The sequence below is a fragment of the Talpa occidentalis genome, unplaced genomic scaffold, assembly GCF_014898055.3.
Source record: "Talpa occidentalis isolate TD23 unplaced genomic scaffold, MPIMG_talOcc4v2.1 talOcc4.10, whole genome shotgun sequence".
Lineage (NCBI taxonomy): Eukaryota > Metazoa > Chordata > Mammalia > Eulipotyphla > Talpidae > Talpa > Talpa occidentalis.
This window is the reverse complement of record NW_023600993.1, coordinates 11,548,614-11,574,377: the sequence shown is the minus strand read 5'-3', so window position 1 is coordinate 11,574,377 and position 25,764 is coordinate 11,548,614. Positions and strand designations below refer to the sequence as shown.

Genomic DNA, 25,764 nt, shown 5'->3' with positions numbered 1-25,764 from the left:
TGGACTCAGGTGTCTTGCAGCTAAGAGTGAACGTCTCCAAGTAACTGACAAACTCATTGCTAATAATGGCCGCCTCCCCTTTGGCAAACTCACAGTGAACATATTTTAGGGAGAAATTGGCGCAGAAAACTTCAATGCCTGGGTGGAGGCGTCCCCCAGATCTTCTGCAATGTCCTATGCTTAGGTAGACATTTAAATACCATAACGGAGACCTGAGTAGAGAGACCGCTCCTGAGTTCAGGGTTCTAGTGCTGTGGCTCGTTTTCTCCATGGACATGCTTCACATTTATCAATTTGTGATTTTTGGCTTCAGGTGTTTTCAATGTTCGCCATGACCCATGTTCTGTTCAAGTAAAAGCTGTGCGCTTTACTAAGTTCAAATGCCTGGAAAGGTGCCAGCAGGGAAATCAACAAGGTGCAGCTGATCTGGATCTGAGGGTCTAGGGAAAGGAGAGTCAGAGGCTTGGGTCAGGCAGAGCATACCTGAAGATGGTCTTACTCAAATCTCTCAGAACATTCTTACCCAGTGCACCTTGGGAGAATTTGGTACTATTCATACTTAAGAGTAAAATTAGCTTATCACCTGGGTGCTGCTGGGAGGACGAAGAGGATTTTTAGAGTGGAAGGTAGGTCTTTTTGGATCAGAAACTCTGGACCAGCAGAGGGTGTCATGTGTTTGAGAAGCAGAAGAGGCGTGATGAGAAGCTGCTGTAGTGAAGGGGTTTGCCTAATAAGGAAGACTGCCCTTGCCTGCCTTCCCATGAGCTGGTGTGTCATCCACAGTGAAACCAGCCGCCAGGCTAAAATTTCTGAGAATCTGGAATATTCCAAGTTGTAACCAGTCCCCTTCAGGTTAGCCTCCCCAGCTCATTCTTGCTAGATGTTTCCCCATCCAGAGTTTGCCCCTCCTCTGCTTGGAGAAAAGTGAGGGGAACCAAAAAAAGAACCAGGGCACTAGGGTGTCTGCTCCTCCTCACCGGGTAGGTCGTGAAGGAAGTAAATAAAATGACAAGGTGTGCAGTGGGGTAACGCTGAACAGCAGCTACCCTGGCAATTAGATCACCAATCCATGTAAAACCACAGGTATTTACATATGCGGCTGCGGGGTGATCCATCTGCTGTCATTTAGTGATTTTCCTTCCTTCTGTCCCATTCACTTAATCTAATTTGGGAGACAACTGCTTCCTGCTGCTCCTGACTGTTACCGCCACCTCTGCTGCTGCTGCTTTTGATTCACTGAATTATCCAAAGACTTCCGTTGTCTTAAAGTATTTTCCACTGTACTGTCCATAGAACTTCCTGTGATGATGCAGACTTTGTGGATTTGTGTTGTTCGGTACAGAAGCCACCAGTCACACATGCCTCTGAAGCACTTGAAGTGTGATTGAAAAGCTGGAGGGTAAATTTTATTTAATTAGTTGAAATTTAAATAACCACATGGGGCTAGTGGCCTCTGTATTGGGCAGGCTTAGATGATAAACTAGAACTTTCTGTTCCTGCATTCATTTTGTCCGTTTTTGTTTTTAATGTAATTTTAAGCTCCCAGAAAAGTAAACAGTTACACAATGAACCCCCATTTATCCTTTGTGCAGATTTGCCAACTGTTATCATTTTTCCAAATTTGCTTTAGCATCTATTCATCTTATCTATCCACTTATCCCTCTGTCTGCTACCTACATCTTTCCTTTTTTTCCTGAACCATTTGCCCCTTTGTCCTAACTGCTACTGTCAGGATTTCCTAAAGCCAAGGGCATTTTCTTACATAACCAGCGTAGAGGGATAAAAATCAGGGAATCACTGTCGATACAATGCTAAGATGTGTTGTTAGTTCTCAAAAGTGTGAACCCAGACCAGCAGCACCAGCGTGACTTGGGAACTTGTTAGCAAGACAGATTCCCCGCGTCCACCTCAGCCACACCAAGTCACAAATTCTGGGGGTGGGATTAGGCCACCTGTGTTTTGACATGGGCACCAGGTGAGTCTAAATCACACAGAAGTCTGAGAATCATCCGTCTGACTCTCAATCCATATTCAAATTTAGCCCTTTCCTCCCAGTCGTGTCCTTAGAAAGGACACTTCTACAGGAATGTTTTTTTTTCTCACACAGGATCCAATCTAGGATCATCTGCGTTAATTTTAAAATGATGCTGGTTTCCAGGGAATGAGCTGCGCTCTGGAAGGGGGGTGTTGCCATGGCGACGCTGCTGGCAGGGCCAGGGAACAGCTGCGGGGCTTCCTGGGCCCAGCTGTCAGGTGGCTGCTGCCCTGACTCCAGAGTGATGCCTGTGATGGCTCCGTGAATGTCTCAGAGATGGTTCTCACCCTCAGGCCCAAATGTGTGGGTAACTTGCAAAAGCCTGGCCTTAGCCCCTTATTTATCATGGTAAAATAATAATATTGGAAATGGCAAATGGCCAAAGTTGCACGTCATAGGAAGATGCTGTTACCTTTGAAGTAGCTGGGCTTTTCAAGCTCCTCTGCTGTAATTTAACATGGGCCTTGCAAGATGGACGTATTCAGGAGGCATATACATCCACCACCCAGCCTTGGATACAGCAGATTATGCGCGTGAAAGCAAATAGCAAACTCACATCTGTCAAGATCTAACGCAGGCTGTGCAGGGGGTCAGTCCCCAAACTCCCAGCGTGGCAGGATATTTCAGCTGTTGGCATCTTCTCTTCTCCTCTGCCCAGGGGAGGTGGGGCTACTTGTTGCTCCCTGTCTGTGCCCACAGCTGCACACCTCTTCATCTGTGCCTGTGCCATCTCCTCAGCAAGCTCTTCCTGCTTGCCCCCCTCATCTTCAAGTCCTGCCCATCTCCCCAGACTCAACTGAGATGCCATCTCCTCTACAGAGGCTCCCACCACCTCATGGCCTGAAACTGCTCACCACCCGACCCCCTCACCCAACTCTCCTGGCATTTTGTCTTGAGGGACACTCAGACATTGCACATAGTAGAATAAAAACCATCCCAGACACTCAGTGTGGGGGATTGAAATTTTTCTGATTTATTTTTGAATCACATCACAGACCTATGTAGTGAACCACAAAGAAATTAGCACTTAGGAAATTTTGTGTGTGTGATGATAATGACAAATTCTTCACCACTCGCTTCTAGCTGCCTCCCACCTCATTTCTGTCAAACACTAATGGTAAAAGGTAAAATTCTGGCTCTTTCTACCTGTCATATATGTCAAAAGCATTTTGTTCTACCTTATTTTGCTGGGACACTGAACAGCATAGTAGAGACTGTGGGCTCCCACCTGAGGTTTTCTATTGGGGGAGGATAAGGCCTCCCCAGAGACCTGGGCCTTCAGTTAATCACACAGCTGACTGTCAGAGTGAAAAGCAGGAAGGTTGGCCTTGTCTGTTTCCTGGTCAGTGATAGTAAGTTAGCTATGACAATTCTTTCAGTATAATAGTGCTGGGCTGTAACTGCATGATAGAATTGCCTGAGCGCTTTCAAAAATCCTGAGGCCTGACACCCACATCCAGGAAGTCTTTTTTAATGTGATGATGATGACATTCATTGTTTTCTGTCCGGAGGACACGAGATAGGCTTTGAAACGGTAGAACATGTGTGTGGACTTTGGCATCACTTTGATTTCTGTTCAAATCATGGTCCGTTTCCTCCAGCAAGTGGTTTCATTTCTCCCAGCCTTTTCCTGGCCTTTTGTTTAGTTTTCACAGGGGTTGGAAATGATGAGATGTTCTAAGAGTGACCAGAGCTTTGCTTCCTATAGCAACCCATCGAGAACAGATGTTGTCATTATAATGGTTCATGATTTCACTGCGCCCTCCACCCATCTAGAAAGCAAGTTCATTTTTACCTCTGAGTTTTTGGCTTGCAGCCTTTAGGATGAAGATTCACGCCAGAAGGAGGAAACATTTAAATTCTTAAACACTAATGGGTTTGATAGCAACTTGCAGGCAAGTGCTTTCCAAGGATCTGTTTGTACTGTAAAAATTTGGACTTTTCTCATATGTTTCTCATTTATGCAAAACTGCTTAAATAAACCAAGTAAGTGGGTTGATTTTATAATTTTGAAATACTAGTGGATGTCAAGAGTAGAATCTTGCAAGTGAATTTGGCAATCACACCAGGCTTGCTAGCTCTCAGAGGGTCCTGTAACTTCACAGCGATGTGCTGGGTCTACTAAACCTCCCCCTTCCTTCCAAGTCACTGTTTGTAGTCCTGGACTTCCGTCTGGGGCCATTGCCATCCAGAATTGGTTATTTATGGATGAGGGCCACTCCAGGAATCAATGTCATTGTGACATTGATTAGGGACCACATAATCTTAGCCCCTTCAGGCTGCTCTAGCAGAATATCATAGATTGGATGACTTGTACAGGACAGAAATTTATTTCTTACAGTTGTGGAAGCTGAAGAGTCTAAGGTGAAGGTGCCAGAAAATTCAGTGTTTATTGAGAACTCTAATTCTGGTTCACAGGCAGCTGCCTTTCTGCTGTGTCCTCACGTGGCAGGTGGGAGGGAGCATGGGGGTCTCCTTTACTAACGAATATGTTCATTATTACTAATCATTGCATTACACATTAGTAATTAATATAGCTATAACATTTCATTATTATTAATGAATACATTGCATTATGGGTGCTTTGGTGGTAAGACATTGGTGCTAACATACATCTGAACAGGTGTGATCTTACACCCCTAGATCATTTACAGTGTTATAAACCAACGTTACCTCAATACAATACAATTCATAGAAAATTAAAAAAGCAAGTAAAGGCACTAATCCCATCCACGAGAGGGTTACTCGTATGATGAATCACCCTCCAGACTCCCACCCATGAGACCATCACACAGGAGAGTGGGATCTGGACATGGGCACTTGGGTGGGTCAGAGCCATTCAGTCTGCAGCACCATCCCTTGTGGGGAGACTCCAAGTGCCACACACTGGGGGTGTCCTCAGTGGTCTGCTTTGCTGTGGTTGACGCTGACAGAGAGAATGAGTGCCATGTTCAGAGAGGAGGGTCCCCTCGGTTCACTCCGGCTTCCTGGGCAGCTCTGTCCCAGGTTTGTATTCCTTCCCGAATCGTCTCGGCGCCGGTTCTTGGTGTCTTTAATCATTTAGGGAAGACTGACTGTGTCTTATATTTTTGTGGACACACTAATATTTTCCTGATTTTTAAATACCAAAATGGATACCATTTCCCCGCCCCCAATGGCTTTCTTTGTTTAAACTCTGAAATAGTTAAACTTTTTCAGAAAAAAAGTTAAAAAATAAAGCCAGTGATTTTTTACTTAAAATCATAAATGTAAAAATTGAAAAGCAAAACTAGTTTCATTTAAACTAAGTGTATTGAGGCACTAACATAAAGCAATTTATAAACACAGTGGAACTTATGGCATTTGGGGTATTACTTTATGTAAGTGTTTAAAGATAGAATAAAAACAACCCATTTCAAATGGTTTATTTTTAAATCAACTCAGTGATTTAGAAATGAAAGCATTATTTCATGTCACTTCTTAAAAATGAAAATAAGGTCCACCATTTTTTTCTTATTTGTGTGCATTTACCTCAGCAGGAAGAACATTTATTCTAAAAAAAATTTTTTTTTATTTAGCAGGTAAACCCAGGGATGCTCATTATCAAGCATCCTGCGACGTAGCATGGCATTCTTGAGTAACTATTTAGAAACAGGATTAAGTATATATCAGTGACTTGAAAATTTTTTAGGCCGTCTGTTACAGTGAACTTCCAAAATTCTAAGGAAATGTTCAGATTCTACAGTATAAAAGCAGAAGACCTCCTTCCCCTTCTCCCCATTCCTGTGGTCATCCCCTAAGTAACATCAGAGGCTTTTCTAAAGGTCATTATGAAGCAATTCTTACTGAACCCTGACTTTCTCAAGTATATCTTTTGCTCTGGGGTTGTTCAAACTATGGGGCAAAATGTCTCCATTGATGAGTGAAGTATGAAGTTGTATTAATTATTGGGTAACATCCATGGACTATCTGTCCCAGAGTTGCTTAGGAGGCTTGTTAAGAATACAGATTCTTTGGCCCTCCCTGGGTTGACTGATTCAGTCTCTGTTGCTATGGCCCAGGTATCTGCATTTAAGCAAATGGCTTAGATGATTCTGGTGCTTGCTAAAATTTGTGGTTCTCTGGTAGGGTGTAGCAGAAGATTATTTAATGGAAATGTGTTAAAGTGTGAGGGAACAGCCTTTTAAGTTGTCCACCCAGTGAATTCATCCATAAGGGGCATCTTTTTCACTTTAAAATGAAGTAAGAACAATTTTTCAAGTTCCATCTAGCCCTGAAATCCTGTGATTTTCTTGGCATTTGGATAAGCTCTGAACACTGCAGTTTCATTATATTTTAGCTTCTGAGAATGCTCTTCTTTGGTCTTTTAAACTGATTATGTTTCTATTGATGACTTAAAAAAACAGATTAATTTTTTTTTTTAATCAGAGTGTTTTAAGATTTAAATCTTTTGAATGGCAATCAAAGATGGAATTTAGACACCGCCTCTGAGTTGTTCTTCATTTCTTCAAGGTCTTGGCATTTCAGAGTCTGTCCGATGTGGGGGAGGAGACAGGAGGTACTGTTAATCCACCAAATTGTACATTTTGGGCTGCAGCTTTTCAAACCCTTAGAAGTTAACATCAGGGCTCTTATTGCATGTTTCAAGGGATAATATTGGTGAAGGAAAGCATTTTCTGCCAGCAATATAGATTTAGGGTAACATTAATATTGGTTCAAGTGAAAGTCAATACTCTTTTCATTAAAGTTGTTTTAGCAATGGAAGTCATCATTAAATATTTCTCAAAGACAAAGTTAAGAAAACAGAATGTGCCTACAGATATTGTCATAAGAACTTCTTAAGCCAAGATGTGACATTTCATCAAAAACATTTGATTTTTACTTGGAAGATGCCTTAACAATAGAAATTAATAAACACTTCATATTGCTGAGTTAAAATCAGGCTGCTTCACAAAAACTTATCTTTCTTTGTTATATAAAAGCATAATATGTTTTGACTTAATCTGTGAATGGTCTATTTTAATTAAATCCTAAGAAAATATTCTACAGGGCATTTATTAAAGAACAAATTAAATACAAAACAAATAGTGCTTCTTGGAGATAAATATGCAAACTAAAAATTATAGGGAGAGTAACTCTAAGAAGCCTGAGATCCAGCTTTCTGATTAATTTAATTTTGGGTGTTCTATCTTCTTGTTGATTGAACATGTCTCTTGCTTAATACTAAAAACTGATTTATTTCATCTTTTTATGGTTCTACCCAGAGGTCATTTTGTTTTTCCTTAGACATTTCACTTTGGGGCCTACAGTTAAGTGTCCTGTTTTTTTCTCCAATAGTCTGAATATATATTCAGTGAGAGGAAGTCATGTACACACTTAATATCAGTGCAGAAGACAGAGAAGCAACTTCTACTATCTTTGAGGAGAGAGCACAGGAGGTGATTGTCACTAATCATAAATGTCCCCTGAAGAGTGTGCGCCCATGTGGCCCTTGACTCACGGAACATTTTGCTCACTCACAGAGAAAACCCTCAGCAAAACTGATACAGAGGTGTAGAGGTTCATTTCTTTAACTAATACAGTTTTAAAATGACCATAAAAAAAAAAAAATGAAAAGCAGGGGCCTCCCTGGTGGCGCGGTGGTTGAGCGCTGGGTTGTGAAGCTGCCCGCGGCCTCTGAGGCGCCGGTTCGGTCCCCGGCTGCTCCCCGGCCACTGGAGGAGGGTCCCACATGGCGCGCAGACCTCTCCTGCTGCCCGCTGCTCCCCTCAGCAGTGTGCTTTGGTCCTTCTGCCTGCTCTGCTCCCCGCTCTGGCTCTGGTGAATTCTCTCACCATCCCGTGCTTCTGACTGTACCCAGTGCTTGTATAAATAAATAAATAAATCTAAAAAAAAAAGAAAAAAAAATGAAAAGCAACATGACAGTTTGGGGGGAGAGTCCTGAAAGGAATGCTGTTTGAACATGCAGCTGAATTTCTCCATATTTCATTATTGTGACAATTAAACCAATGACCTATGCAAAGACTTTTTTTTTTTAAATATTTTATTTTATATAATTCTAACATCATTTTTCATTTTTGCCCAAAGTATGCATTTTTATTTTGGTTATATTTCCCCATACAATTGCACCCCCCTTTATTTTGACCCTAATCCTTCCCCTCCCCACCCCACCCCCCTGCAGTGTGTCTCTGGTTTATAGTTGCTTGTTGATTTTGATTATTACTTTGTATTGATTAGTCTTTTTCCTGGTCTCTTATTTAGGTTTTCTAAATTCCTGCTATGAGTGAGACCATCTGGTATTTTTCTTTTTCTTTCTGGCTTATTTCGCTGAGCATGATCCCTTCCAGCACCATCCATGTTGTGCAAATTGCATGTGTTTATCTTTTTTGAATGCTGAGTAATATTCCATGGTATATATGTACCACATCTTCTTGATCCAGTCATCTATTTTTGGGCATTTGGGTTGTTTCCAAAGCTTAGCTATTGTAAACAGTGCTGCTATAAACATAGGGGTGCAGGTGCTCTTTGGAATGGATGTTTCTGTGTCCTTTGGGTAAATACCTAGGAGTGGAATTGCTGGATCATATGGAAGCTCCATCTTTAGTAGGTCAAGAAATCTCCACACAGCTCTCCATAGTGGTTGGACCAGTTTGCACTCCCACCAACAGTGCAGGAGAGTTCCTTTTTCTCCACACCCTCACCAACATTTGTTGTTGCTAGTTTTTTTAATATGTGCCGTTCTCACTGGTATAAGATGGTGTCTCATTGTAGTTTTGATTTGTATTTCCCTGATTACAAGTGATGTTGTACATTTTTTCATATGCCTGTTGCAAAGACTTTTTATGGGGAGAACTGGATTTTACGTATGAGCTTCCCAAGGAAGAAACATCAGGTTAAAGCAGGCAGCTTCTGTGATACTTTAGGGCAAGTTTTCCTTCTTCCTTTTTGTTTCTATTTTACACCCTGCATTCTTCCCCTTCCTGCCTCCTTCTCTTCCCTCATTGTTTATTCTGTCATTCCTCATATGAAGCTATTCAGAAAGGGGATGGTAACATATAGATAAATAGCTTTGTGCCACTGGAGGTGGTTTATTATATTCAGAAAATGTAAATGGAACAATGAAAAGACATCTTGTTTTTTGTTTTAATTCTTTCTTTTTTATATGTGAAAGAAGGTTTACTAGAGTCCTTTTGGATAGAAAAGGAAAAATGGAATTGGAAAATTACACCTGCAACTCCCCTTTCATCTGAAGGGCTTCCCTGTAAACGTCACAGGATGCTATCATGATCTATTGTCAAACAATGCTTTGTGCAACTCATAGAAACATTCTGGCGGTATAGCTCGTATGAGCAACAGAAGTTTCATTAGCTCTGGGATTGAAAACAGAGGAGGAAATAAAGGCAAGTTTGGAGAATGAGAAGGAGTCATTATTTATTCACTGTGTTTTTCAGTTCCAACAAGCCTTGATCTCCTTGGCCCAGAAGGTCCAGCAGGAAGTTGAGTTGGAGCGAGGTTGGATGGTGGATGTGCCACTTTTTAAAATTTTTTTTTAATTTTATTTATTTATTTACACAAGAACTAGGGTACAGGCCAGATTCGCGGGAGGATGAGAGGATTCACCAGAGACAGAGCAGGGAACAGAACAGGCAGACTGATGGAATATACTGCTGAGGGGGACAGCATGCGCAACAGGAGAGGTCTGCTGCGCCATGTGTGACCCTCGCCAGCTGCAGACAGCTTCACAGTGTGACACTCAACAGCCTGCGCCACCAGGGGAGGCCCGATTTATTTAATTTTTATACAAGAGTTAGGGTACAGGCCAGAGGCGCGGGAGGGTGAGAGAATTCACCAGAGACAGAGGGGAGTAGGGGGCGAGACAGGTGAGGTCTGCTGTGCCATGTGGGATTCTCACCAGCAGGCCGGGATCGAACCCGCACTGCAGAGGCTGCGGACAACTTCACAGCGCGGCACTCAAGTGCCACTTTTGACTTAGCGGGCCCTGTGTGGGAAGGAGACAAAGAAAACGCTAGACAAATATTTGTACATTGCACTGAAAGGAAATACAAAATGCATTGCAAATGAGTTAGTCAGTTGACCATATGTTGTTTGATTAGAAGTAATTTCCCTTTGATTGTTTCATTGCCCAAAAATGCTTTTCCTTTGCAACTAGATGACTGCTCTGTCACACACAGTCTGTGAGCAGCTTCATCCTGGTGCCCTATGGGTGTGGGACATCCTTCTGCTCTGCCCAGGCCTGTGTTGTAAGCATCCTGCCAAACACCAAACACAGCTGCCCTTAACCCATCCCTTTCTGCAGAGAACACTTCTCCAATCATCTAATTTTTCAGCGTTTCAAGGTAGAAGGAAGTGGGGTTTGGTGTCCTTTAAGGCAATTTAGCATTTTCTGCTTTTGTTTCTATGGTAGTTGAAATGCACTCAAATGAGCATCTTCGGAGAGGGTCTTGCATCACACTGACAGGCAATTTCAGATGTTTGTCACTTGCAGTCATAATTACTCTTTGGCACCAGATCTTATTCTTTTGCCTGTCTTATCACCAGTGAGTGGTAGGACAGAAATGAAGTAAATGCTGAGATGATGTTTGGACTCCATATGAATGCACATTTACTGGCTTCATGAGAGTTTTGATGTAGTTAAATCAAGAGAAGGAGAGTTAAGCTCTCCCGAGGCACACTGTGGTCTGGGTGTGCAAAAGTGGAAGGGATCCCAACTCCAGCAGCCGACACTGTAGACACTGATGTACTTTCACCAAAAGTCATCATTTTATATTAAAGTGGTATCATTAATTTGATTGTTATTGGCACTCTTATTTTTAATTTGTGATCATGTTAAATTCGATAGTTACATAGAACTCTAAGCATAAGGAAAGTTATTCCTAGTTTTATGTGGATATGGAGAATTATGTGCTACAATGTAATATGTATAAATTTTGAGATACTATTTAGGTAATTAAAATAAAAACCCTTTAGAAGGGTTTCATCTTTAATGGCAGAGAAACACATTGGGTATTAAAATGGTGAGAACAGATTCTATTCAGTAACAACTGGCCTGATGTTCTCTGCCTTCTGGTGTATGTAGAGGGGCTTTTAAGGGGAGAATGAGAGAGTTGCGGGGGCAGCAGGGGGGTGAATGGAGTCAGGGAAATGAAAAATTACAAAACCTAAGAACTTGTTTCCCGTAAGCCCATCTGGATTTTCTACCTGGTGCTTATCAAAGTTATGTTCCTACCCTCCCACAGAGATGGGCTAGGACCCCATCTTCAGGTGTGGGCTGGAACAAACAGTAAATTCTCTTGGTAGCTTCGAGTCTTCTCAGCAGACACGTGAAGGCAGACTAGGATCACCCTGACCTTTAGCTGTTATAAATATGTTTGTGATTGTTCAAGTCTTTATCGTCAAGAGCGAGGCCACATCCAGAAGAGGGCTCAGAGGAGCGTGACTAGAGTTTGGTCAAGCAGAGACTCTTGGCAGTGATAGTTCCAGGCTGGCAGTATGTCCTCACTTCCTTATGATAAACAGTGACTGCTGGATAGTAACTGTTGTGGAGAGAGCTTGGTTTTAAATTCTTAAGCAATAACATATATAATGAAAAATATGCTATTTTGTTTCAGGGTCGAGATCTGGACTGTAAAATTCAGGAATATAAAGCAGCTGGGAAAACCTTCCCAGAAAGTCAGATAATGGAATGGTTTATCCAGCTGTTGCTGGGAGCTGACTACATGCATGAAAGGTATGTTCATTTACTATTGAGGACAGGATATTTATTAATACTTATGTCTGAACCTGAAAATGGATTTTGGTTGTAACCAAGATGAAAATGCATATATTGTGCAAAAATGAAAAGTGATATAAAAAATTATATAAAATTTAAAAAATGATAATTAATAAAGAAAGAAAAGAAAAGTCCAAATGGTAAATGACTCTAGTTACACATCTATAGTATGTTTTCTCATGAGCAAGTTTTATCTCGCAGATTCTCTCGAGTGGCATTTTTTGTTGTTGTTCTAGAGATCAAGTTGACCTTGAATACAGAAACTTGTATTAAAAGATTCTCTTAGATATTATTGGGCTGTCGGAAAAGTCATGATGCATTTTTGCTTGAAAAACATAGAAAAAATATGTCATGACTTTTCCGACAACCCAATATTTGGTCATAGCTTAGGAATCACAAGAGTTCTCAGATAGCTCCAGCATGCACTGAATTTATCGTATCTTATACCAGACAAGCTGTAAATATGCCAGCATGCTACAAATGAAGAGTGCAGTCACCTCGAAGGTGTCTCTGCACGTTGCTTGTGCTCACCTCCCAGAATGAGCTGAGTAACTGAGGCAGAAGATTTTCTCTGGCCTCGGAGACAGAAATTTTCAGACTAAAAGTCAGGTTGAATGTGAAATATATGTGAAGGTCGAAGATATTTTATGAGTTCAATTGTATATAATTTACATTTTCCAACCTCTGCCTCACAAATGTATTTTAAATCTGCATGACTTTTTCTATGGTCAAAAGTAAGAAATTTTAGATGTTAAATGTTTTCTAAACCCTTAAAATGATAGGAACACTTTTGAAAAGATGAACATACATTGACAAATAAAAGTAAATGTATGAGGCATCCCGGTTAGCTTTCCATTTGGGAGGGGCTGGCACGTGTACTAACCTTTTTGAACAAAAGTGGTAATTTATAGGGTACACCAAGGTCTGGCTATCTGTGGATGTTGGATAGCTAAAATATGTCATCTGATAGCATGAAAAGTAAATCGGATTATTTAGCTTTGCCATGTATCTGTTCTCAAACATATGCTTGATGGTACAGATAACCCTGCCTTATGGACAACGCATAAAATCTTCTGAGTGATGTCAAACTATCCTGAGACAACGATAAAAGAATATCAAATAATCTTTTAATAAACTACCCAAAGCCATTGACTGTAGGATTTCCATATCCATATACTTATAGTAGTGTTACTTTATTTTCTTTACTTTTTTTTTTTTTTTTTTTTTTTTTGTGGGACACTAGCCGGGCGGCCGGGGAATGAACCAGCGCTGCAGAGGCTGTGGACAGCCTCGCAGCCCAGCGCTCCACCGCCGCACCACCAGGGGAGGCCCTCTTTACTATTTTGTGGCATATTTGTTAGCTTACACATGAGGAAAACAACACATAGAAAGATGCCAACTCTGTACATTTTTCATAAAGACTAAAACTGATTGATTATGGAGCCCAACTATTTTTAATACATTTGGGTCTGTTTAGTAATAATTAAATAGGTGAACTTAAAATATACCTACAAAGAACAGATTTATAATTTTCAAATCCTTCAACATCCTAAGAAGTCATTAATTGTAAACATATGTGGTATATATAATATATAAATGCCAATTATTTGGATAATTGTGGATCTGAAATATCATCCTTTGGGATTCAAAATACAAATGATCATGCCTTTTATTCATTATATATATTTTTTAAAGATTTATTTATCCATGCATACAAGAACTGGGGTACAGGCCAGAGGTGTGGGGGATGAAAGAAGTCACCAGAGACAGAGTGGGGAGCAGAACAGGCAGATTGACTCAAATACACTGCTGAGAGGAGCAGTGGGTGAGTCAGAAGAGGTCTGCTGCGCCATGTGGGTATCTCCCTGGCCAGGGATCGAACTAGTGCTGCAGTGGCTGCAGTTAGCCTCATAGGTTGTGTCTTAATCCCTTGTGCCACCAGAGAGGCCCTTATTCATTATATATATATATTTTTTTTTTAAAGATTTATTTATTTATGCATACAAGAACTGGGGTACAGGCCAGAGATGTGGGGGGTGAGAGGACTCACCAGAGACAGAGCAGGGAACAGAACAAGCAGACTGACTGAAATACACTGTTGAGGGGAGCAGTGGGCGAGACAGGAGAGATCTGTTCCTTGGTCGGCCGGGGTTCGAACTCATGCTGCAGAGGCTGCGGATTGCTTCATAGTGTGATGCTTAACCCCTTGCGCCACCAGGGAGACACTATTCATTATATTTTTATAACCAATTATTGTGATGTTTCCTGTATGGACAAATTGCAATTTTATATTTTAGTTCATACATTCATTAGATAATAATAATTTAAAAATAAGTCCTAACTTCAAAGAACTGTTAATATAATAGCTGAAATAAACATGTACCCCAAACCTACAAATCATGAAGTATGATGATGGGTTCCATATCATTAACTTTGAAGATTGCTCCCCTGAAGGGTTTGTCCGTGGTGGAAACTATTTCATCTAGAGTAGCCTTGGTTCCTTCTTAGTGACAGGGAACCTCACTATTAGGGTGTGGGGAGGTGGCCTTCCCTTGAATGCTACTTTCTGCTCCACAGTGACCTGGGCAGCCTCACCTGAGTGAATGTGCAGGACTGTGGAGCTTCCCGAGGCTCACCCTACCCTGTCTCCTGCCTGACATATTATGAATTTTGTTTTGGAAAATTTTCATATTTCTTGGAATTTTGGTGGGAATGGGTGACAAGTTTTTCCATGTTGATCCAGTCTCCAGAATTGATTTTTAAATGGGGAAACACTCTTAATCATATATATGTCTTTCTTAACCATAAATATATCTGATCATAAGTACATATTTATATTTATTTAATTACTGTAAAATAGTTTTCAGTACTTAATTTGTGTCGTATTTCAGAAGTAAACTTACCTTAATTATTTGATTTCAAACAATTTAAATCTAAAAGAATGATTTTCTTAGCATATGGCTTAGACACTTATAAGTCATGGTATAAAGAGCTAAGGATATTTACAGATATTTACTAACACTACCTTGAGCAAGTAACACTAAGACTGGTTCCACTGAAGGGAGTTAAGCTTGTTAATACAAAGCCCCGCGCTCAGGTGCTATAGCCATCACTTCTCTCTCATTTTGCATGTTGGCAGCTGTAAGTCCGCTTTACCTGTCTCCCCACTCCAGCACCCACACTGGGGAGCAGCTCCTACCTGGGATATGCTTTCCTTATGGCAAAGGGGAAAGCAAGAGAGTTAGTGGAATTGCTCTTAATGCAATCATCCTTAAGGATTCTGTTGTGACAGTTGCCCTTCTGTTCACTCACCACTGGTCAGATCAGGTCTTGTGACCAACCCCGGTGTTAGAGGGGCAGAGACACCTAATTCTCTCAAAGGGGACATTCAGCCCACAGCACAAGAGGTGTGAGCATTTGGGAATAAGAATCTAACCTACAACTTAAATCTTCAATATAGCTAATAAAAAGATCTAGCTACAAAGTAGTATTCTAGCTTTTTTCTCATATGGTAGATAGTACATATTAAAATGTACTTTGAGAGCCTCCCTGGTGGTGCAGGGGTTAAAGACACAGCACTATCAAGCTATTGCCAGTCACTGTAGCATGAGTTTGATCCCTGACCAGAGAGCTGACCCACATGGAGCAGCAGACTTCTCCTTTCTTGCCTGCTGCTCCCCTCAGCAGTGTATTTCAGTCAGTCTGCCTGCTCTGCTCCCAACTCTGTCTCTGGTGAATCCTATTACCTTGGCAACAAAACACATGTAGGAGTTAGGCTGGGCATCTCAGTTGCAGATGTCTAGTACACATGCTGGGTAATGTGTGTCAACCTGGTGGGCCATGGAGTGGCCAGAGCGGGCATCAATCTGGTGTGTCTATGAGGTTGTTTCTTGATGACGTAGCATAAGAATCTGTGAACTCAGTGAAGTAGATTGTGTCCCCCACTGTGGTTGGACACCACCCAATCCCATAAAGGCCTCAGTAGAACATGAGACAGAGGAAGGAAAAATTCATCCCTCTTCCAACCTCCCTGCTTGGCCTGTGACATCTCATTTTATCCTTGGACTGAGGCTGAGAGGACTCCCCTGGTCCTCAGGCCCTCAGACTTATGCCACCAGCTTTCCTGGGTCTCCATATTGCAGAGGGCAGGTCATGGGATTTCATATCTCTCTATCTCTGTATCTCTGCATCTCCTGTTGGGTCTGTCTCTCTGGAGAGTTCTAATACAGTGCAGCAGCAAAGGAAATAAAGACCCTGAAAGAACTAAGAATGAGGTTACGGAAGAAATGGAGATTTTGTTTACTCCTTTGGAGCATTCTTGGACTTATTTTAATTTGGCTAATTTATGCATTTGAATATTCTAATTCTATAGCATATGGCATAAGCTCTTATAAATAATGATTTTCAAATTGAGAATATTCACAGTTCACTAGAAGCTATCTTGGGAATGCAGCACTAAAAACTCCTTCCTCCCCTAGACCTGAACCTTAAAAAAAATCTAAACTTTTTTTAAAGGTACTTGTGCTCCAAGGCTTTTTGCCAACTCCCTCAAGCTTCCACAGGCTGGTCCAGTATTGGAGAGACTTTGTAACCTTGGATGCAGAATGTCGGACTGTTTCTCTCCTCTTTTTCTGGAAAATGCGCCCCCTCACGTCCTGGATGTCTTCAGAGCCCTGAACCATAGTGTCTGTCTTCCAATCCCAGTGAAATGCTGTAAGATCAAGGTGGGCCACAGCATTCTGCTTAGGCCAAATGCCTGGAGGGATTGGCACAGTTGGGGGGTGTTTGTTCACCCCATGCCATTCTCTTCCATCCAGGAGCCCCCTCAGGTCTGACTCCCTTAGTTTACTCTAGCTGATCTCTGATATCTTCAAAGCACTGCTTCTTCTAATTGTCCAGATTATTTAAATTTTACCGTTTTCTCTATACAACCAGGGAAGCTGGGAGATTTAGTGAGATATAAGCTGATTCATCTTAATTTCAGGAATGTTTTCTCCTAGAAATTTTATTTGGTTGTTTCACAAACCGGCATTGTATTTTGGGGTAGTTTTCTGTTTCTATCTCATACTTTCTTTTCTTTTCTTTATGATTTTGATAATTTAAGATAAAGTACTTATTTTATAGTTTGTATCCTGTTAGATGATCTGAAATTCTCAGGGGCCTAATTTCATTGTCTGTTATTCTGCTGACTCTTAGTTTTGCATTTGCTTTGGCCAGATGTTCCAAGAGGACATTAGCGGCTGTGGACCAACTTTGGTATTAATTTCTTGGCTTGGGATTTCTGAGACCAAACAATAATTACATATTTGAATCTCAAATATGAACAAGCAGAGAGAGATGGTTATGAAATATGAGGGGAATATTATTTTCTCTACTCTTTCCAGGCCTAGAAGCTTTTTTATCACTTGTTTACTGGTGAGTGAGTATTCCTCAGGGTCATCCTTGTGAGGTGTGGATCACATGTTGGATTCATACCTTATCTATGGAGACTCTATGGAGTCTCCACTTTAATGGACGCAAGGGTGTGGCAATTGTTTCTGTGACATATTAAAGCCAACCCTTGGGTTACTGGGCCAGATAATGCCCTAAGCTAGCCGAGAAACCAGCACCTCCCACCCACTCTGATTTTCAGTTTTCTCTTTATGTAACCCCCAGGAACTGTCTTCATCTTTTCATAGGTCAGCTGTGCATGTGTGAAGAAACTTGTATACTTTATTCAACATTTTTGGAGAACGATTTTCAACTTGTTTAGTTCTCTGTAATCCCAGAAATAAAAGTCTGATTCATTTATTTAAAAGTCTGATTACAGGGCCTCCCCTGGTGGCGCAGCGGTTGAGCGCTGGGCTGCGAAGCTGCCCACAGCCTCTGCAGCGCCGGTTCCATCCCTGGCTGCCGGCGAGGGTCCCACATGATGTGACAGACCTCTCCTGCCCCACCCGCTGCTCCCCTCCGCAGTGTATTTCATCACTCTGCTGTTCTGTTCCCCACTCTAGCTCTGGTGAATTCCCTCACCCTCCTGCGCTTCTGACTGTACCCAGTGCTTGTATAAATAAATACATAAATCTTTAAAAAAAATAAAAGTCTGATTACATATCTGATGTAATTGATATAACTTACATCACTGACTTATAGTAAGACTAATAAAATGTTATCCAATAGCGTCATCAACATTGTATCCACAAATATATAAAACCTGAACATTTGGATTAAAATGTAATTTATATATGTAATCATGTATGTTATAGATATTATATAATTTCTATATATTGTAAAGCCTTACATTAACTGTTCCATGGTTATTGGTTCTAGTGCTGCATAGATGATGCTTCAAAAACACAATAAAATCTGTCCTATAGAAATAGTTGAAACTGTGTCACTCTTCTCCTACTATATGTTCCTCCAACTTACAATCTTTGCTTTAAAACTCCTATTTTCCTAGGGAAACTAGAAATGTTGAGGTTTTATAGCTTTTAAACATTAAAAGATATAGCCATGAAAGTATATGTTTATATGGGAATCCCTTTGCATATGCTCATGTATTATTTATATCAGGTTTTAAAATGTTTGTATTTTGCTTGAAATTGTATATCCTTTACTTTTTTTAGGAGGATACTTCATCGAGACTTGAAATCCAAGAATATATTTCTGAAAAATAACCTACTTAAAATTGGTAAGATTTTTAAAAATTTGTATTAAAAAACATGGGAGCATATATTCCAAATGTTTTCAGTGTATCAAATTGAAATATATGGTGCCCTGACAGGTTAGAGTAATTGTACTTGATATGAACTTCTCAAACTTTTGTTCTTACTTGCTGGGGCCCAACAAAACCCACTTATTTTGTTCTTGATTATCTGATACAAATTGAGATTTAAGACATTTCCTATATGCCCGATAGACTCAGCAGATCATTTTTGAATTCCTGCTCCATGCCAGGCACTTTGCAAGTGGTTAGACTCATTTTATTAGTTTGATTGATTATTACAGGCTTCCCCTCTTACCTGATCATCAGCAATTAGCAGTTATCACAGGTAATTAAAATGTTGATGTAATGACTTTGTGAGCCTTGGTTCTTCTTCAGATCTGTACCTCCACTCATGACAGTAACTGATTGTTTAACCTTCCTGTAGGATGTTCTCAGATAGGGAAGGTAGAAAAGCATGTAACTAATTAAGCAAGTGTAGAGAAGCCAATGGATTCAAATTTTTGTCATCATGTTCTTGGAAAGTCTCAGGTCTCTGATTTAAAACTTTTCTTTATTGGAAATTAAGAACAAACTGTCCCCCATCAGAAGAAATTACACATCTTTATATTCAACCCTTTCAGAATCACTGTTTGTTGTTATTCAGACTTCAAATAGCTTTTTGTTTCAATCTGCTGGCTTTCCATGATGCCAGAAATAAAGTTTCAGCTTCACTTTCCTGGCTCAAAGCCTTCTCTCCCCCTGTAAAGCTTATGTTTCTAAAGCTGTTCACCAGCATTGTGTAATTTAAAAGCCATCACTTTTCTTTCCCTTTAAAATGGTCTGAACCAATCATATTAACATTTCAGATTAGGGCCTCCCTGGTGGTGCGAGGGGTTAAGTCTCAGCACTATGAAGCAGTCCTTAGCCCTACAGCGTGAGTTCAATCCACCACCAGGGAGCTGACCCACATGGTGCAGCAGACCTTTCCTATCTGACCCACTGCTCCCCTCAGCAGTGTATTTCAGTTAATTCACCTGTTCTGCTCCCCACTCTGTCTCCGGTGAATCCTCTCAACCCCTGGCACCTCTGGCCTGCACCCCAGCTCTTGTATGCATAAATAAATAAATTTTTTTTAACAAAACATTGTCAGATTAGGGCCTCCCCGGTGGCGCAGTGGTTGGTTGAGCACCGGGTTGCGAAGCTGCCCGCGGCATCTGCAGCGCCGGTTTGATCCCCGGCTGCTCCCCGGCCACTGGAGGAGGGTCCCACATGGCGCGCAGACCTCTCCTGCCGCCCGCTGCTCCCCTCAGCAGTGTACTTCGGTCCTTCTGCCTGCTCTGCTCCCCGCTCTGGCTCTGGTGAATTCTCTCACCCTCCTGCGCTTCTGACTGTACCCAGTGCTTGTATAAATAAATTAATTAATTTTTTTAAAAAGTTTAAAAAAAATTGTCAGATTAGACAGTTGTTAATTTCCAGTGCTGATTTTTCAGTGTTTTAAAGTTGTTATAAAAATCAATTGTTATTTCAAGGTGATTTTGGAGTTTCTCGACTCCTGATGGGCTCCTGCGATCTAGCCACAACCTTAACTGGGACCCCCCATTATATGAGTCCTGAGGCTCTGAAACACCAAGGATATGACACCAAGTCGGACATCTGGTGAGTGCGCCTTGGGCGGCCCTATGACTTGTTCCTCTCTTGCCTGGAGGGATGGTGCGATTCGTCAACAGTCTCCCTTGCTTATTACCCACTGGTCTTAGCCCTTTGAAATATAATTCAGCCTGTGACAAGAATAAGAGGCTCTTTTGGATTGGAACTTGATTTATCCTATTAAGTTGATCTCAGAAATTTTCTTTATTCAGACATAAATTGGTTAGTTTGGATTTTTCCTTCTTCACCCAAAAGAAAGTTCTCAATGTATCATACACATTACTTTGACATGTTTTTGTTAGCCATTAAATAAAGCACCTGTAATCCCAAACACTGCTTTATTTTATTTTGTATTACTTTAAGGTTAACTTAGACCTCTGTGAAGGAATGCACTGCTTTACTTTGTTTTTTATTTTTTTCCCTTCTAGTTACTTTCGAGAATTTTTGCTAAAGATGTCAGCTTTTAGATAAACTTAAGTTTAGTGATAGTTGCATCTGAGCTTTCTCTGAGCTTTGTATCAAAAGAATTTCTTCTATCTCATCATGGAACCAGTTTAAATCTCAGTGCAGAAAACATGTGGAAAATTGTATTCTATTGTTAGCAATAGATTCTATTTGGGGAAAATTTCTTGTTCTTTGAAAAGGAATCTTACATAATTTTTATTTTTTTTTTATTTTTTTTATTTTTTTTTTTTTTTAATAGAGGCATGCTTTATTTATTTGTTTGCTGGTTTGTTTGTTTGTTCTGTTCATACAAGCACTGGGTACAGTCAGAAGCGCGGGAGGGTGAGAGAATTCACCAGAGCCAGAGCGGGGAGCAGAGCAGGCAGAAGGACCGAAGTACACTGCTGAAGGGAGCAGCGGGCGGCAGGAGAGGTCTGCACGCCATGTGGGACCCTCCTCCGGTGGCCGGGGAGCAGCCGGGGATCGAACCGGCGCCGCAGAGGCCGCGTGCAGCTTCGCAACCCAGCGCTCAACCGCTGCGCCACCGGGGAGGCCCCTTACATAATTTTTAGTTTCTTAAATGTTGGAAGGACACTCTAGCTGAGAGCTTGCTAATTAAGTCAATAATTATTGTATGCAAATCAACTTAAGTAGCTCTAAGCTTTCAAAGATGAGCCACATGAAAGATTGTATCCCCTCGGTTCTTCTAAAGAGGATAAAGTAGGAAGTTTCCTTTCCTCTGATTAGGAGAAAGTAAACATAACAGGGTAAATCATGCTCTGGAATTTTCCTAAGGATCACCACTCCTGCTCACTCAAACATGGGCCTGCGCGTGGCAGTTTCTCACTCATCCTGTCTCTTCCATTCACTCTTAGAGTTTCATTTCTAAGTTCTTTGGGAGTCTTTTCTTTGTTAGCATGTTTCTGCCCTGGTGGTCTTTTTCAGTTCAGCTACAACCTTCCTCTCACCCCCCTCCAAAAAAACAGAAGCAAAACAGACAAAAACCCACAATGGTGTGTTCCTAGAGTGAGTTTCTTTCAATCTTGCTCTGTCGAGCACCTATTATTTGCCGATGACTGTGTCACACCTAGGGTATAAACTCCAGTGGTTAGAGTCCCATCCCTTAGGAGAAATCTTCTGGTTCTTTTTTGGAGTAGCTTTCTCCAGTTTGAGAAAATCAATCTTGGACTTTGGATTGAATTTGAGTTACATACCTACATCCCTCTTCACACTTATTAACATTTAAAAATAGATTCAAACATGTAATTATTTACAGCTTAAAATCATATGGTATCTCAGAAAGATGCTATAGCATATCATTTGAATTAAGAGTAAATTGATTTGTGAAGCCTATCATTTAAGCCTTTGGAATTACATGCAGCAAGGAAGCTACATGTAAGCTACATGCATCTGCTTACCAAATCAGATGGGTATCTCCTAGAAACTGCTGCAGAACCTACAGGGGGAGTGCGAAACAGTCTTTTTTTGTCTCAGCTATGTCTGTCTTCTTTTTTAAAAATGTCTGCTAGTATTGCAGCATATTTGTTATATTATTTTAGACTTGCGAAGCTAGCATTAGACTAAGGCAAATCTTTAAAAAGCCAACGTCTTCCACAGATAAAAATTCAGGAGAATTTAAATATATTTTTATATGTTTTGCTGAGGTTATTTCTCTTTAGCAAGTGTGAGCTAAGAATTTATCTTCCTCCTGATCCCAAATAACCACCTTATTATGAATTTAGTAATTACCTTGGTTCTATCTGAATCAAAACAGGCTTATCTGGTAATGAGATTTCTACTACCAAACCTAATGCAGAAAAAGCCGCAGAGAACTATTAATTATAGTGGCAGATACATAAGTGTGATGAGTAATCTTTGGGAGACACTCAGAAAAATTAGGTTGAATGGAGTTGAGAATTTTTCTCTTATACTGCGTGTAGAATCTGTTTACTGTGGAATATTGTCTTAGGATTAGACACACTTATGAGTAATTGGCAGGTGTTTTGCTTTAGCACTAATAGCTGCACATATTTATAGTGCTTAGAGAAAAATTGGTATAATACCAATTATATTTTCATCTGTTAAAGTTCACCCATATGTAACCTATCCTCCTGCAATCTGTTAAACCTTTTCAAATTCATCTATTTATAGCATTAATTGTACAGAAGTTTCTCCCTTAAAAGCAGGTTAGTTTCCAAAAGTTTATAAACAAGTGTCTGAAGAGTCAGGATAATTAGGTTTTCTGAGGACAACATTTTGAATCTACCTGATTTCTATAAGCTATTGCTAAACATTTTTTTCCCTGCAGGAGAAAACTATAATGTGTGAGTTGGGTTTCTCGGCCAGTTCTTTAAATGGACATAAATAGTTACAATTTACTATTTTGGTAGGAGAAATAAAGGACATTGCTATCAGAACGGTACACCTATCAGAACGGTATTCTAGTTAAACAGAGTATTTCATTATTGGTGTTATCTTACTGTGAAATGTCAACCAGATGACTCTTTGATCCTGTGCCCTCTATGTGGTGGGAAGAATAGATACATTTTTGCCAAGATACATCTGGATGTGGAGTTAGGTGAGCTCCTTAGACGTGTAGATTAATATGTTTCATCAGATTTGGGAAGTTTCCAGCCATTATTTCTTTTAGCATGTGTTCTCCTCCTTCCTCACTTCTCTCTCTGCTACTCCCAGTCTGTGTACATTGGGGTACCCACATTTGTCTGATACAGTGCTTATTTTTCTTCATTCATTTTTCTCTCTGTTCTTCACATCACATAATATCTGTCAGTCTATCTTCAAGTTCACCAATTCCACCAGTGAAAATCTACTGTTGTCCACTCTGGTGAATAATTCTCTTCAGTTGTACTTTTTTAATTCTGGAATTTCTCTTTGGTTAATAATTGTGATCTCATTGTTGATACTCTCAAAAATCTCAGGTACTTACAAGTCTTGTTTTGTCTTCACATTTGGTGAGCAGGTTAATGAGTCTTCTCCAAGTTGCAGAGTTGCTTGGCTCCAGGCTTCCCAGTGCCAGGACTTAAGCTGTGCCCTGCTCTAAAATGAGCCTGTCTAAGGCTGGAGAGAAAGAGCAGGGACTGAGCAAAATCATGCAACTGGATGGAAAGTGCCCACTCAGATGTGGCATTCTGAGAAAGCCATGTAGCCAAGCCCAATAGCAACGGGAAGGTTAACTAGACTTCTTGTGTTGAATATTCTGACATATATCCATGTATCAAATCATTATGGTGTGCCCCTGAAAATGATGTTTTATGTCAGTTGTATCTCAATTTTAAGAAAAAGGAAGGAGAAGGGTAAGGTGGATATTTGCAAAGAGTAGGCCATCAACTGGGGGAATTAGTCTTATAAGGATGACAGCACAGGTTGTAGAAAATGGACTGGAGTCAGGGAAGCTCGTGGAGACAAAGAAGTGAACTAGGCAGTCCTTCTATTAACCTTCCACTTTCTACTACTTCTGGAGCTCTGTCAATCTTAAAAGAGCCACTGGGGACTATTAAAGATGATTAAAGCAGTTGGACCACGGCCATTCAACCTGAGTGTGAAGCAGTTTGTGCCACATGGCCAGCGCAGGCTGTTGCCATCCTCAGCTTTTCAGGAGTGACTGAGTGAAAAACACTCAGCAATGGCTGATGCTTGGATCCTTGTTTCCATTGCAACCTCCTTCTCTACCCCAGCTCTGAACAGTGTCCCTGTTATGTCCCAAACCTCGTGGTTTATATGGAATCTCTGATTATTACCCCAAGAATAGCCAAAGATGCTAAAAACTTTCTCTTTTATTTTCTCTTCTACTGCCATGGGATCAGCTGGTCCTCCCTCTCTCCCCGGTGTTGGTCCTGCCTCCAGTCCTTCCACTGACCAAAATCCTGTGGTATGGAGGGCATGGACTCCACAGGGGAGGAAGGTGAGATGCTCTTCCCCCAAACATTGTAAAGCTTGATTGTGGAAGAGAGTATTTAGTAAGAACTTATGTAGGGATGAAATTTGCCCACATTTTGTTTCTACAATTCTAAGGATCTTCTCCAACACATGCTACTCTATTGGGATGGTATGGTAGACGGAAGAAATTCACCTTTCCTTTTAAATATTCTTGTAAAAATTCAGTTCCTTAGACATTCTAGTAATTTTTCAGGTGCTTAGTACCCACGTGTGGCTAGTGGTTATTGTATCCAGAAATACGGAACATTTCTGTCATTGCAGAAAATTCTAGTAGACAGTCCTGAGCTATACTACTCCAACCCCTTTAGGTTCTGGGGTTTTCTTGTGTTCACCCTGCTTTGAATTGGGCAGACACCCTACTGGTTTTACCTACTATTCTTAGAATAGTCCTCTGTGCTTTTTAGTACTCAGTGACTAGTTTGAGGTTGTTCTGGTCTTGGGTTCTTCATTCACACCATCAGTCCCCTGTTCCTTTTCATTCAAATGCAAATAGTGCAGGTCATGTGGTGGTTGTGGTTTGTCTTCACTCACTTGTACTTTGAGGTTCAGTAGGGGATACCTTGTCTCCTAGTGTCATTGAAAGTGTTAGCTCTAGATTTGGGATTTGCTATTCTTTTTTTCATGGGGAGTCAAGGAAGATCCAAACATTATGCTTCCAATATAGCTTCATTCCTCCCATCCCCAGTACTTAGAATCAGCATTGTAACAAAATCCCTGGGTGATTTAATGCATATTAAAGCTTGGCAAGTACTGATGGAGGTTCTGAGACATGATAGGCCTTAATAAGCAGTCACTGTATAATGTTGCTTAAGTATTCATTCAGTCAGCCCAGTGTTTCATTATATTTAGATGCAGTTTATGGTGATAATCAATTCCACTTATGTGAAGACTTTTATTTAGGGAAATACACACCACAGCAAAAATACTCGTATTAAATTTTTATTACTCTGTTTATTCAATTAAGTTTTGTGGACTCTTTTCTAGATGGATGTCAGGATGGTCTTGATTATGTCAAATAAAAATATTATCTAGAAAATCAATAAAACTTCCCCCAACCAACCGCAGTCTTGCTTTGCGGTGGGATGGTCTTCTCTTTGCAGAGTCTGGGAACATTTCAAAGGGTAAATTGAGACAAGACAGAGTCTGAGTTCCATTTGCAATTCATTATCAGCCCATGCTTCAGAAATCCTCTGGCCAGTTCTAGTTTACTTGGACAGATGGCAAGTT

The 25,764-nt window shown here is 40.7% G+C and overlaps 1 protein-coding gene across 8 annotated transcripts in view; it reads left to right on the top strand.

Moving 5' to 3' along the window:
* NEK11 (NIMA related kinase 11) overlaps positions 1 to 25,764 on the top strand; it is a 155,241-nt gene that overhangs the window by 40,026 nt on the left and 89,451 nt on the right. For all 8 annotated transcript variants that reach the window (XR_008549589.1, XM_037524455.2, XM_054689189.1 and 5 more), the window contains 3 exons: positions 11,644 to 11,762; positions 18,410 to 18,474; positions 20,019 to 20,145. Coding sequence is in view for 7 of the 8 variants with exons in the window: in XM_037524455.2 (XP_037380352.1) it covers positions 11,644 to 11,762; positions 18,410 to 18,474; positions 20,019 to 20,145 (311 nt within the window). In the remaining variant the exon portion in view is untranslated. The remainder of the gene's footprint in view (positions 1 to 11,643; positions 11,763 to 18,409; positions 18,475 to 20,018; positions 20,146 to 25,764) is intronic.